The sequence below is a fragment of the Nicotiana sylvestris genome, chromosome 12 (assembly GCF_000393655.2).
Source record: "Nicotiana sylvestris chromosome 12, ASM39365v2, whole genome shotgun sequence".
Taxonomy (NCBI): Eukaryota; Viridiplantae; Streptophyta; class Magnoliopsida; order Solanales; family Solanaceae; genus Nicotiana; species Nicotiana sylvestris.
The window spans coordinates 19,967,015-19,981,913 of record NC_091068.1 but is presented as its reverse complement, the minus strand read 5'-3'; the positions used below and the strand labels follow the sequence as shown (position 1 = coordinate 19,981,913).

Genomic DNA, 14,899 nt, shown 5'->3' with positions numbered 1-14,899 from the left:
CCAAGAGAAACGGTTATTGAGAGAGAAAGTTCTCTAAAAGAATTTAAAAGAATGGAGTACTATTTAACCTAAAAAAAATATTTTTTAAAAATGTATTTTTAGTGATAAGTAGTTTGGATTTGGCTAATTAATTTAAAATATACTTTTGAGCAGTAATTGGTATTTGACTAACAACAATAACATACCCAGTATATTCCCAACATGTGGGGTCTGGGGAGGATAGTAAAGGATAAGTAGTACCAAATAATAACAATAAAGAATACAATACATGAGGCAAACAAAACTACCTAATGCAATTTAATGTTTGACTAAATTTTAAAAAAAATGATTCTAAGTACATTTTCTTCAAAAAAAAACTTTTCAAAAAATTATTTTTGAGAAAAATTTATTTATTCTACTTCTAAAAATTTGGTTCCGCTTCTACTAAAAAGTATTTTTTTTCTTCTAAAAGCTTGACCAAACACAATAACTTTTTATAAAATATTTTTTAGTTAAAGAAAAGACTTTTGGCCAAAAAGAAGTTTGGCCAAACAAACTACTAGTCGACGAAAATTTTGGCCAACTGACACTAGTTGTGTGAGGTCTTTTTTTGTCTCACAAATATGTGGTCCCAGAATTTTGTAGATCCAGATGTGTAAGATATGGGTCCACAAATATGTGAGATAAAAAAAAGGCTCACATAGTTAATGTAAATTGTGCGTAGCACAAAATAAAATCACTCCTAGTCAGACCAACAAATTTCGAAAATCTGATAATTAAAAAAAGTATTTGGCAGTTCACACTTCACACTTCACACTGTCACTATTAGCTGTCAAACCCAAAAGGGTGCTCTTTAGTAGTTTCCAGGAAACTCAAGGGCACGTGTGTTATCCCATTCTCACATCCCCACGCCCAGCATTTCAATATATTACATAGCTCCGGAGCTCCTCCACTTCTTCTCCCAACATTGACCTTTACTTCTATAATCCAATTTCTTATACAAATTCTGATGATCATATAGAAGGAAGAAAAAGGAAGTTTTGTATAGAAAGAATATTTTTTTTCCATTTTATAGTCCGAAGAATTCAAGAAATTTTTAGAAAAAATGTGCTCGACAAAGCAAAATCAGAAGCAAAAGCTCAGTAAAGAATGGATAGAAGAAGCAATCTCCGGCGGTTCATTAAAGCGGGTCGATTTGAATAACGGAACAAACGGGTGGGCGTCACCACCCGGAGATCTTTTCAAGCTCCGCGGCCCCAATTACTTCACCGAAAAGACAAAAATACCCTCAGGTGAGTGGCTGTTACAGCCAGCCGGAGTCGATTGGCTGCGGTCGAGCTCAAAACTCGACCACGTCCTCGCGCGTAGCGACAACCGCGTGATGCAAGCGCTGAAGAAGGCTCACTCACAAGGCGCGTGCTTAAAAACCTTCGTACTCGCCGTGAATCTTCAAATCCCCGGTAAGGACCATCACAGCGCGGTTTTCTACTTCGCCACGAAGGAAAACCGGGCGCTCGAACCCGGTTCACTCCTCTACCGATTCGTTCACGGCGATGACTCGTACCGTAACGCCCGGTTTAAAATAGTGAACCGGATCGTTAAAGGACCGTGGATTGTGAAAACCGCGGTGGGGAATTATTCGGCGTGTATATTAGGCAAAGCTTTAAATTGCTATTATCACAAGGGAGATAATTACTTAGAAATCGACGTGGATATTAGTAGCTCGGCGATTGCGAATGCGATTTTGCATTTGGCTTTAGGGTACGTAACGTCGGTGACGATCGATATGGGGTTTTGTGTGGAGGCGACGACGGAGGAGGAGTTGCCGGAAAAGTTGTTCGGAGCGGTGAGGATTTGTCAAATGGAAATGAGTTCTGCTACTTTTATTGAAACGACGTCGTCGAGGAAGGTAATAGCAAATGGTCATTTTAATAATAGTAGTAGCAAAGTGCAGGCTGAGGACGGCGAAGATGACGAAGAGAGATGATTTTTTTTAAATTTTTTCTGTTGTAATTGTTGGAAAAATTTAATGATGTGAAAATTTTAGTGGTCCCTGGTACAAAAATCTTTGTTGTCAATTTTAATAAAAAGAATTTTTTCATCTCTTAAATTTTACAATATTTTTGTCTAATCATACGATATTCAAAATTTACTTGACTGGATTAATCTAGATTCGTCGATATACTCTTTCTACTAGAATTTCTCGTTCACGATTTCAACTAAGACCTGCAATTAAGGGCGAAGAGTTTCATTATTTTTATTGTCACTCCAACTTATATATTGTTATCTTCGTCTCAGTGAGAAAAACCTGTTTAATATTACGAATTTAGTCAAGTTCTCCAAGTAATATTGGAGAATGGGTATGAATATTGAATTGACGGTTCTTTATGAAAGTTTATCATAGATATGAAAGTAACTTTGGTACAAATTCTGCATTTGTTTTAAATTTTTTACTTAATATGTATAAACTTTTAATTTAGAATTCAATAACTTAAAAATGCTAGAATTCATAAATCATAAATTTTAAATCCTAGCTCCGTCTCTAATGTGGTTCAGGATATGAGAAAAACCTCGCTACGTAAAACTCATCAGCATAAGTGTTGGACTCAGACTGCCCTGGACATAAAAAGTAATTAGTAAAAAGGCCCTATTTCATTTTAATCATTTAAAATTTGTTGATTTCAAATTGTAATATAATTATCATCTCTATAAAGAACAAAAAGAAAGACACAATTTTAGGTGATCCTTCTTTTCAATTAAGCTCTTCATAGAGTAACGTATCATGATTGGGAAACTTATAAATATGTCTCGCAAAGTCTTAGTCAAAAGTAGATTAAGGACTTTCGTTACATTTTGATTTTCAGTTTTTGGTACAATGAGGAAGTGCGAAGATGTAGAACACCATTTGTGTAATAGAAAGGTTTGGTAAAGGAGAAAAAATGAAACCATTGGAAAAAATGTGCATCCACTTTTGCATCTTTGGTTGAACAATCTGGTTCACATGTACAGAAATATGTAATAGGAAGCATCCTTGACAAACCAAAAGGATTTTGTTGGCCTTAGTTAGGAAAAATTAGGCCATTGGCAAGTTTGATACTCCACTTTAAAACGCAATCTAACGTTAATACCTAATTGCCATAGAAGCACCAAGGATGTGGTTATTGGTCAATAAAGTGTGTGCAAACAGTGTTTATGTTACACCCTATGTTTTCGTATGTTAGAGTATCCGTAAGTCAATTGATGTAAGCTCAGAAATGAGATCAACTTTGAAAGTATGTAAAGTAAGTTAATCCTTTTATAATGGAGGTTACAAATCTTTATGATCATGAATAACGAGTACCAAAAGGGTTGGAAAGCTTAGGCGCTAAATGAATTAAAGAAAATAAGTTTCGTCGAATGTCGACAAGTTTGGAATGTTATAACCTATACTTTTGGGGTGAGACAAGGGTGATTAACATGATGATGAGGTTATGTTATGAGTTAGTTTAGTCGTATGATAGTCGTGTGTTATGTTTTTAAGTCAAGCAAGTTGTGGAACAAAAGTTGGAAAAGGTCATCACAAGTTACATTCAAAAATGAGTTGAAACTTAGGTTAAATGTAGCTGAGCTTTTCTCCCAACATACTTTGAATCAAGGGATGATCTACATATGAAATTGAAGATCTATGAGTCTAGTTTTCAACTCATTAAACCTTTTATCAATACGATCTCGGAGTATAGAGATATTCGCATTTTCACGAGACCGCACAGCTAGTAGGTGACAAGTAGGTGCATCACCTACTTGCCAAAAAGAGAGGCCTCAACTAAGTCGGTCAAGAGGGGACTTTTAAGGGATTATAAACTCGGTTATTTCACCTATCTTTCAGACCAAGAAAACCTAATTGAACCCCTGCAACTCCTCCCCAAAAATCCCACACAAACCCTAGGGTATTCCGGGTGTTACGACGCGATTCTAGTGTTGAAAAGTTCGGACAGCTTGCTAGTTTCTTTTTCTCCTTCTTGTAGCCGTGTTGAGGAACTTATTTTTGATGAAAAGGGACCAGGTTTCGTGGGTTATACTCAGTACAAGGTAATTTTATGCTTCTCTTTCCATTATCTATGCGTTTGCGAGTTGTAACTCGATCGTAAAGAATAGACCTAGCTAGTTTCGAAAGAATGGTATGTTGTTTGTTCTTGTGTATGGTTGGCTGGTTGTAAACTTATTTTTAAGTTGAATTTATGGATGGTTTATTGGATAATAGGTATAATGATGTACGTTTGGTTGTATTTCCCAATTTGAAAGAAAAGACAAGTCGAAACGTGTTTAAGTAAACTGAAAAATTATTTTTGAGTTGATGAACTTGTGGGAATATTTTTGGGCTGTTTTGTGTTGGTATTGGGTTGTATCTTTTACTACTATTTTTATGGAGTTGAGAGGAGGAAGGTTGTGGAGAAACACCACATAATGGCAAGGTTGTTTGTTGGTCGTTCGTCGTAACATTTTCGGGTTGGTTGACACTATTATGGTTGTCGTGTTGTGTATGAAGTGATAGGGGTATGTTGGGCTGTTTGTGATTGTTTTGACTAGTGTGAAGTCATATATATAGGGGAGGTTCTGTCCGTTTCATTGTAAAATAGGTTGTGATCGATACATAATAGTTACGACGCTTAAACGATAACGAGAGTGTCATTTATCTTATTGTAGACTAAGGAGCCGTGAAATTGTATAGCTTGAGGTTTGGAAGAATATACAAGGTATGTTAAGGCACTTACTTCTTTCTTTTGGCATGATCTAAAGTGACATGAACATAAACGGTACGCTAATTCATAACGGATCTACTCCTAGAAACTAAGGTTGTCCATGTTGTTCTTTCCTTATAAAGTTATTCTAAACAAGTGTGTATGATCCTTAAATCCCACTAAGGTTCATATTGATGGTAGGGATGTCCATAATGTTAATCGAAGGTGCAATGACCTTACATCACTCCGAAAGGGTTAGAACGTGATTCCATGAGTCGAGCATGCATTATATATATGTATCTATTTTACTCTACCGAGCCGCGCTATAGTCGGCCGGGTACGACACCTATTGTGCAACCACTGATCAGTTGGGTTTACCGAGCTCCACGTGGCCGGGTACGATTCTACCGAGCCTTATGATGGCCGGGTACGTTTTTACCGAGTCCTCTTTGAGGCCGGGTACGATATGATGATGATGATGCCCACAGAGGCGAATGTTTTTAAAAAGTTCATGTATATATATGTATTATGCATTTCATGTCAGTAGCCATCAGAGGCACTCAGATGTTACATGTTGTATCTCCTCTATCTCTCTCTTTACATTATTGTTCTTGTTTATGCTTTCCTGCCTTACATACTCGGTACTTTATTCATACTGACATCCCTTTTGCCTGGGGATGCTGCGTGTCATGCCCGTAAGTCCCGATTGATAGGTTGACAGTCCTCCTAGTAGGCTATCAGCTCAACGAAGGTGTTGGTGCACTCCACTTGCTCCGGAGTTGCCTATTTGGTCAGTATGCTTCGGATATGTATTAATTGATATGGCGGGGCCCTGTCCCGACCTTTATGATTTTATGTATTCTTAGAGGCTTGTAGACATATGTCAGGTGTATGGATAATTGTATGGCCTTATCGGCCTATGTTTCGAGTTTACTAATGGTCATGTCGGCCTTATAGGCCCGTATGTCACATATATTAGTTTGTATATCATGTTGGGTCTTCATATGCTGAGTATTCCATTATGTTTTATTCTTGTTATCTCATGGCGGGTTTTCTGGCTCATTTACTCATGGTAACATGATAAGAAAGATATGTTACGTTGGTACTCGGTTGGGTAAGGCACCGGATGCCCGTCGCGGCCCTTCGGTTCGGGTCGTGACAGTTTAAATCCCAATAGAGATAAACCAATTATTAGATGATTTATTTTGCATTGGCCTAAATTTTGACGGACATAGTTATCTGATATATGTACTGATGATAAATGTTATGTATTCGATGAAATAGTCAAGATGTATATAGAATGAGTGCGACACCTCCATTGTAACAAGGTGCCTAATTGCTAGATGAAAAAAAGTGAGTTTGCACTTCACCAACAGACTCCTCAGCCAGAGCTCAGCCCATTGCAGTTTACATTTCTTGTATGGTTTGTGAGGTATTGCACAACAAGCAAGTTACTCTTTGTGCACCCGATGGGTAGCGACTGCGGATTTTTCTTAATTTTTTTTTTTTTTTGTTAAAATGAGTTTGCAAATAAAAGGTTAGGTGAAAATGATAGAAATACACCACAATGTTTGTCCAAAAAAATGAAGACATTGTCCATATAATTGTTTAGGACTGCTTTGGGTGCGATCAAAAAATTGGCATTACTATTTTTGCCTATTCCATGGATTTTTCAAGATCTCTCTCTTTTATACAAACAGACAAAATACCTTAATTAATTAGTGAATGCAATTCACTAATTAATGAGTAATGAATAATTATGAACAATATCAATACCACCTATGGAAGAGAAAAAGACTTTAGATGGCGCTTAGCCGAAAATATTTATCCGCATCAGATGTATATATTAAGCAAATAAATATAAAAATTTGTTGTTTATGTAAATTTTTGTCCCTTATGATTAACTAATGAGTAGTATCTTTGTATCTTTGCTTCGGTTTTATGATTGGTGTGATTGCTGCTGCTCTTCCTTTTATCTTTCTTAAGCCGAGCGTCTTTCGGAAACAACCTCTCTGTCTTCTCCAGACTCCACTTGTGCGATTACACTGGATCTGTTGTTGTTGTATGATTAAGTAATAGTATTATATATTCTCTTGACTATTAAACTTAAATTGCTTCATTTAGAGAAAACACAAAGTGCATAAAGTATATCTTCATTTCATTATTTTTGACTCATCTGCTATATGAAATCCCTTGACTAGACTGATCCATGTTCAGTCATGTAACATACATCAAAGAGAAAATATTCTTTATCAGGAATTTCATAATTTTAGAGCTCAAACACGATATATTCAAATAAGGATGGAAGGATCTTATCCGTCTTATCATATTTTGGTACTGTAATTGTTTTCTATTATGGCTTGGGACAATTGCAATTTTTTGAACTATTAAAGATAAACATACTTGTGCAAAAAGTTTTAAGTATTATGTGTCTATTTATATGTCTTGCCTCTTTTTCCTAAGAAGATTAGATCGTTTATTTTCTTTTTCTAATCTTCTGCAAAAAGATTAGATCGTTTATTCTCTTTTTAAATATTTTTTTTTATTACACTTGAATATTCTCAAAATTCGAAAGATGAAATTGTTGAACCCATAAACGAAATAAGTCTACCTTTTTACAAAAATCAAGTCATTAACAAAAATTGTCGGTCAAGAGAAAATCAATATTTCAAACACTTGTTATTCTTATCTTCTACAGCCTTACTTCTATTGTGAAAAACCCGAATGCTATTTCAGAAAACGTTTAAATATAATTTGGTCCCAATAAGACATTTCGGTGATACATGTCTTTCTTGAACCCTTTAGCCTGTTTGGCCAAGCTGGAGAAATCAGCTTATTTTGAGAAGAGCTTTTGAAAAAAGTACTTTTGAAGAGAATCAGTCTGTGTTTGGCTAATCAGTCTGAAAAGCACTTTTGAGAAATAATTTGTGTTTGGCCAAACTTTTTAGAAAGTGCTTTTAAGTGTCAAATTACGAATAAGGACATGAATAGATTTACTTAATAATTAATATTATAAGTAAATAAATAATATCAAAATTTTGTTATTACATGCAATAATTAAAAAAAATTATTTTATTTAAGTAAAATATGAAAATAAAATTAAAAAGTACTTAATTCTTTTAATATAAGTTAAATATATTAAAATTCCTTCAACAAATATAAAAGCATTCACCCCTAAAGACACTATATATTAGAAAGTTTCCTAAAAATAAGAAGAAATATTTATAAATTAATATCCTAAGTATTAGGTTTAAGGGTTATTTTGGTATATACTATATTTTGTTAAGGGTATTTTAGGTAAGAAGAAAAGCCAAAACTGCTTCTGCTTTTGGAAAGAAACTACTTTTTTTTTCTTCTCTGAAACTGCTATTGGTTTTATCTTTTTTGACTTCCCACACGTGTCTGACACCTACCATGGGGTTCGACTAACCTGAATTTGCACCGAAAAGTCTCATTTTGAGGGTTAAGCTCCTCCTACAAAAAAATAACTCCGTTCTCAAAGTTCGAACCCGATACATCTAGTTAAAGGAGTAACTTACCGCCCTACCACAACGTTTGGTGGTTGTTACTTGTTAGTTATACAAGGAGGAAAAAGGGAAAAGCAAACATTTGAAAGATTAAAATGGCCTGAAATATGACCTACGTTTAGTAAATTTTGAATGATCATCTTTGAGGAAAACATTTTCTGTTTACATCAGTCCGCTTAACACATGATTATATAACTCCTCAAACAGCCAATTACACCTAAGAATCCTCAAACCTCTGCTGCAATTTTCATACTAGATCAAATTTACAAGTATGACTCAAGTTCACTATGCATAAGAAACTACAACTGTATGACAGGCTCTAGCAAAGACTGTTGACAAAGCGCACACACCAAAAGAGGATTAGTGATGCAAATCCTGTAGAGGAATTACAAACTTGAGGTAGAAATGCACAGTGCTGACGTTAATAGAAGAATGAAGAAGTTTCTCAACAATGGCAAACGATTAATGCGATCCATTAACATGTAACAAATCCCAAACTTTTCCAGCATAATTGCACACAAGTTCATGGAGAAAAAGAGGACACGTGTATGCTTAGGCAAAGAGGGCTGACCAATCACCAAAGCCTTGAGGGTAAAGCTTGCTTCTGAACCGTACAGAACGAATCCGTACAAACAAACAAAAACAAATTCTCAGTCATCAGAAAGCGAAACTGAAAAACAAAAGCTGAGAAGTAAAAGAGGAACATAACGTTTGACAGCATGAACGACAATTACTTTTCGAAATAGGACTTTGTAATAGCCTGAGATATTTTGTAAGATGCAGAGGCTTTGACTCTTTATGCTCGAAAACTCAGACAAAATGTTCTACAAGAACAATGCAATGCACTCAATAGAATTGGTAATAGATATGCTCCTTCTGGAGTAGTTAACTGGTAAGTTCAGAGTTAACAGAAGGGAACATTATAAAAGATAGAGAACAGCATGCATCAAAGTCAAGATATAGCTCCTCAAAGAAATCAAAGATCAGTCTGAATAACCACAAACGTGACCATTCAGTATCTGATAAAATCATTGCATACAAGAAAATCAGCTATCATCAAACAATGGATGGCGTAGATGCAAAGCATGTCAGAAATGAATGGTCACCTCATTAAACTGTTATAACTTTGCTTTTTAGATTTATTGGAGATTATCCAGAAATGATAAAGAAATGTGATTAGTCCATCCAAGAGTTGTTGATTCGTGTGACCCATTTCAGAGAAGAGGTGTTTATAATTATTTACTTTATGTCTACAACACCCTACCTCACATGTGGGTCTAAATATCTAATTCTTTCTCTTGGACCAAGAACATGTAAATACTTTTATCACTGGGTGAAGATAAGGATCGAACTCAGGACTTCTACTTAAACAATTAGAGAAGGGATACTTTTATTTCTTTATTTTTTTTTCTACAAAAAAGGGAAAGAATTGAACATGCAACTCAAACCTCAAGTTGAGTAGCTCAAACCTTTATAAACCCCTCTGAATCGTTTATTCCTGATGTGAGATATTATATAGTTCAACACCCTTCCCTATATGGGGTTCATACATGGACTTCCATGTGGATTTACGAGTGGAATTGGCATTGATATCATGTGAAACAATTTGAGCATCCAATCCAAAATGTTAAGTCAATAGGTGGAGTTTCAAGACCCTTAGAAAACTCTCTGGTTGCGCCCTTATGTACCCAATATGGGATATAAATTGTTAAACTAAAGGAAGTAGTAGTATTTTGAATTTGATGTAGGGTTCTCTCAGTGTTATTAAAAGCGAGCGCTTCTCGCTTAAAGCGCAGAAGCGAGGCGAGGCGAGGGGTCTACGCTTTTCTGCCCTGAAGCGCAGCATCTGTAAATAAGCGCACGCTTCAGGCAAAAAAGCGAGAAGCAAGGCGATGGAAAAAAGCGAGAAAATCTCGCTTAAGCGAGAGCGAGATCTAATGGCTGCCTAGGTTTTTTTTTAAAAAAAAGTTGCAAATACACTTACGACATTATTCCAAACACATCTGCTTCTCTGCTGCGACAACTATGGCTGCCTATTTTTTTTTAAAAAAATAATTGCAAATACACTTACGACATTTCTTCCAAACACATCTGCTTCTCTGCTGTGATGGACTCTCTTTTTCTCTCAACTGCTGCAAGCCTTGAGTTCTTGTCTTCTCTCAGGTAAGTTTCTCTTCTTCTCCTTCTTCTCTTTCTTCTCTTCCTCTTCTGATTTTCTCTGCTACTGTTCGACTCCTCTCATCTTTTCTCTTTCTCTTCTTCCTTTCTATTTTTTTCAGTTCTTCTTTTCTATCCTGCCTTGTTTTTTTAGGGTTCTGCTCAGTCTTTTTTTATAAATTTCTGTTGTTCACTGTTCGGCTCCTATCCTCTTTTTTCTTCTTCTCTTTTTCTTCTTCTTTTCTAATTTTTTCAGTTCTTTGTTCTACCCTGTTTTCTATTAAAGGCGAGCGCTATGTTTTTTTTAAAAAAAAATTCTGCTGTTTGCTATGCTTCTACTCTGTTGTTCACTGTTCTGCGCTGTTTTAATTCTATTTTTTTGTTGTTGTTGAAGAATAGGATGTTGCTCCTTTTGTGATTTGGTTTTGCATTTACTTAATATGTTATGACTTTTGAGGATTATTGACTATGTAGTTTTAGTATCTATTATTTACTTCGTAATTTAAGAATTGAAACATTTGCTTAATATGTTATTTTTATTGAGTTCTTCGTCATTTATTTTTGCTTATTTAATATTTTTTATTTATGCATTAAATTGCGCTTCACATTAAAAAAAAAAGTGCGCTTTGCTTCACGCATCTCGCTTCGGTGAAGCGAGGCCTCCTTGCTTTTTTCCACTACTCGCTCTCCAAAATACTGGGTTCTCTAAAGTTAGCCTCTGTTTGCTAGAATGTTCTATATCTTTTAATCTCCATTCTTCATTCTCATGTTCAGATACTTTAGCAGCATGCTAGTAGTTAATACTCTTACTCAGTGAAGTCCTTCAAGTTTTTCAAAAAATCATCGATATAACAATCTCACAAATTTCAACCCCACATACCACTCCCAAAATAAAAGAAAATAAATAAATAAATAGACCTTTTCTGGCTTATGCTCTGTAGCTGGAAATTCAGAATGACGTTCCAGCAATCCTAGATCATGGCTTTTTTAAGCAAAGCTCCGTCAAGGTATCACCAATCATCACCAGATAAATGCAAAAGTATCCATCTTTATATTATATAAGCATGATATTTCAAGCCATAATAATAATTTGTAATCATATATAAAGGTATTATCTTCTTCACTTAATCCCTAATAATTCTATCGAACCATCTATGTCCGCTAAAAGTTTTGCCACCAGTCAGCAGGACTTCTGAGAGAAGTTAAACGGGAAAAGAGACAGTAAGACCTGATGTTCTCAAGTATGGAATGCTCAGCAATCCCACTGGAGATCATCTAACACTTAATCACCAAAACACCTGATCTTTCAAAACTATCCTATCCTAAACATTACTGGAGATATAAAATGGTCTTAAGATTTTTTTTTCCACTACACTCCCACTAAATGCACCAGAAATCCACCAGAGTTGCAAAGTTTTAAGGGTTCTTTTATCATTAGCAGGTAAGCCTATGAGAATTTATTACAGAGAAAGGAAATAAATCATTGACTTCGGCAGAAGACCACAACTTCTTGCACATAACACCATTTAAGTGCCACTAATCACCAGAACCCCTTAGAAATGAATAGTTGAAGTCAACTGATGTACATACTAAAAGATTTGGAAGATTTTATTATTGATCTTATTAGATGAATTTATTGTATTTTTAGAGTAGATCTTATATTTATCATTAGCTAGCTTAGTTTTTACTTCACATCTTTATCATTATCCCTTGTTTTCTTTTACTGTTATCTTCTTTTTTCTTCAAAAACAGGAAAAAGGTTAGTAAATAAGATTGATATTATCTATCTTTGATTTTATTTTTATCTCTTATTTAGAGATAAAGTTCCTACTGAATTAGGATTCTACCTTGTACGAGGTTCCCTATATATAAATAGGACCCTGAGACCCTCCTTTCAGTTTGATGAACCACTTCATTTGCTAAATTATATTTTATGATTTGATTCCTTATCTCAATCACTATCTCTCTGTATTTGTCTCCTTGTTCTCCCTCCTTCCTTTTGGTGCTACATCAATATTAGTATCAGAGTTCAAGATTCTTACACAAACTGTTGCACTTCTTCAACACCATCAATTATAAGAATATCACCTCTAAACAAATGCTGAAACAGAAGAAAAAAGACAGCAAGTAATTCTTGCTCCAATTGCCTTGCACCACTCTAAGTCACATAACTCCACACATAATAAGTGATAAGCTCATGCTTCACATCAATCTATAGCTCTAAGCAATGAAGTGATCACTTTCCGCTAAGTCTAAAAACATTCTTCATACAGTTCCATGGCATCCTAGCTTAGAATGAAGCCACATCAAAGGAGAAAAAAGGCTTTCACTCTTAGAGAAGGTTTTCCACCTTACCCCCTTAGAAGATGCACAGGACTTCCCCCAACCTCATTTCCTTAACAAAAGGTTACTCCAATTACCTAATTTAACTAAATTATCACTTCAAAAGATTTTGATACGCAAGTTCACCAAAATAAGGTCCCTGTAAGAGTCGGTTCCATCCTCTGCTTTATTATTTCTTTTTAGTAGAAATTTGCTACCTTTTCACCCAGTTAAGTTATTGCTTTCCTTCAATCCTTCAAGAAGAAGAGGATTAAGATACTAGATTTTAAATAGTCTTCATATTCCTTTAACAAATAACAACCTTCTATTTCTTTGTTGCACACTACCAAAACACAAACGTGAATGGCAACTTTGAACATACTAGCTATTCTTAAAATTACCGCAATGCTTAGTCTATTCCAATTTGACTCCAATGACTTCTCTATCATATTTAACATTCACATCACGAGCCTCTTAAAGAAGCTCAACAGCAAAAGAAAAGAAGAATTCACTCTCCCATGACTGCTATAAAAATTCATTCACATTTGCAGCCATCTTATACATCCGGCGATATAAATATGGGCAGTCCAACTCAAAGAAAGCAACAAAAAAAAAAAAAACCACCACCCAATAACAAATTTCTTCATCCAACAGAATTGACACCTCACAGAGTGGTCTCTGCAATAACAACTATGTCCTAATCCCAAACAAGTTGGAGCCGGCAATATGAATCCTTACTTTCGATATTTCTCCATTTAAGCTCAACTCATGTCTACATCACATCCAGTGGCGAAGCCACATGATGATAAGTTGACCATCCTTCATCGAAAAATTACATTGTGTACAGAGGTAAAATATTACGTTTTAGAGGTATATAATACATATTGAAGACCCTTTGTCGAGAATTTTTTTTCACTTCTTTTAAATTTGAACACCCTTGGGAAAATTTCTAGTTTCGCCACTGATCACATCAAATAAAAAAAATGAAAATAAGTTAATTATATATAAATAATAACCATAACAATATTGCAAGTTCTCTATATTTTTACTGGCATATAAATCTATGAATATTTACAAAATTCCAAGTGATAATTGAACAGGACAAATATTCAACAATAATTTAACCGTAGTATAATTTTCAAGAACTCAAATTCTTGAGTAATTCAAATTTCTATTTTGAGTAATTCAAATTTCAAAGAACCAATTGAAAGTTTCACAAACTTAAATGAGAAAAAGAAAAGACAAGAAAATACTAGGGTTTTGTACCTTGCATTTTCCTAAAAGCTGAAGCGAAATGAAAATTCATCTAATCTACATATTGCTAGTGCTTTTTTCTCCTCTGAGGCTGTTTCTCAGTTGCCAGCCGATAAATCCAGTACACCTACACCCAAATTCAGTAAATGACTCCAAAAATCACACCATGTACTAGTTCAAAAACACACACTGACACACACAGTGAGTGAGAGATAGGGAAAATACCAAAGCGAGGACATGAGCAGCGATTAGTATGACTACTAGAAGAGGTACGACTTCGAGTATCCATGGCGTACTCGATGCTTGCTGCTGATTCGCCATTTTCAAGATCACTGCCAAAGCTACAACACTAGAGAGAATTTGTTTATTCACAAGTTTTATTCTACTTCTAAGCTTTTTAATGTTAAGAGATTTATATACTTTGTTAGTGCACTTATCTTTATACACAATCAATAAAACTTATACCTGCAATTTTTTTTTGTAAATGACTTAATTGTGTAAATAAATATTTACGATAGTAGTGTATAATGCTTATCTATAATAACTTATACTTTGTTATCTAATATCTTTATACACAATCACTAAAACTTATACCTGCAATTTATTATAAGTGGCCTAATTGTAAACAATTTATATAAAAGTATAAAATTTTCTTATATATCAAAGTAGTTTAACTAATTATAGCAAAATTTTCAGGTTACCATAATAAATAATTACCTATTACTATCGGTTGAATTTGTAAAGGGGAACAACCAACCCGTATTATTGATCATAATAAGGTATTTATCCAAGAGTTGATACGTATATAATTACATAAAGAACCCTTAGCAAATATATTAACTAATACATAAATACCATATTTATCGGTCCCCTCAAGTTGAATCGGGTTTCCCGGCAATCCCACGCACATCAAAAGAAATTTCTAATGCCTAATGAGTAGAC

General features: G+C 34.7%; 1 protein-coding gene and 2 long non-coding RNA genes across 3 annotated transcripts; 2 read left to right on the top strand and 1 right to left on the bottom strand.

Annotated features, from left to right (window-relative positions):
- Window positions 1–862: 862 nt before the first annotated feature.
- Window positions 863–2,080, top strand: LOC104219825 (protein ENHANCED DISEASE RESISTANCE 2-like). Its single transcript, XM_009770563.2, has one exon. It carries the CDS (start codon window positions 1,085–1,087, stop codon window positions 1,964–1,966), a length of 882 nt encoding a protein of 293 aa, XP_009768865.1. The 5' UTR covers window positions 863–1,084; the 3' UTR covers window positions 1,967–2,080.
- A 1,783-nt stretch (window positions 2,081–3,863) lies between these two features.
- Window positions 3,864–5,578, top strand: LOC138884397 (uncharacterized). The gene is made up of 3 exons (XR_011404588.1): window positions 3,864–4,047; window positions 4,663–4,712; window positions 5,398–5,578. It is a non-coding gene; the product is annotated as an uncharacterized lncRNA (long non-coding RNA).
- Window positions 5,579–8,316: 2,738 nt separating this feature from the next.
- Window positions 8,317–14,383, bottom strand: LOC104247793 (uncharacterized). Its single transcript, XR_716315.2, has 3 exons — window positions 14,183–14,383; window positions 13,970–14,084; window positions 8,317–8,828 (listed from the first exon to the last, which is right to left on the bottom strand). It is a non-coding gene; the product is annotated as an uncharacterized lncRNA (long non-coding RNA).
- Window positions 14,384–14,899: the final 516 nt, after the last annotated feature.

Bases quoted from the DNA above. Each gene is read 5' to 3' on its own strand.
- LOC104219825 (XM_009770563.2), top strand. From the start codon at position 1,085: ATGTGCTCGACAAAGCAAAATCAGAAGCAAAAGCTCAGTAAAGAATGG.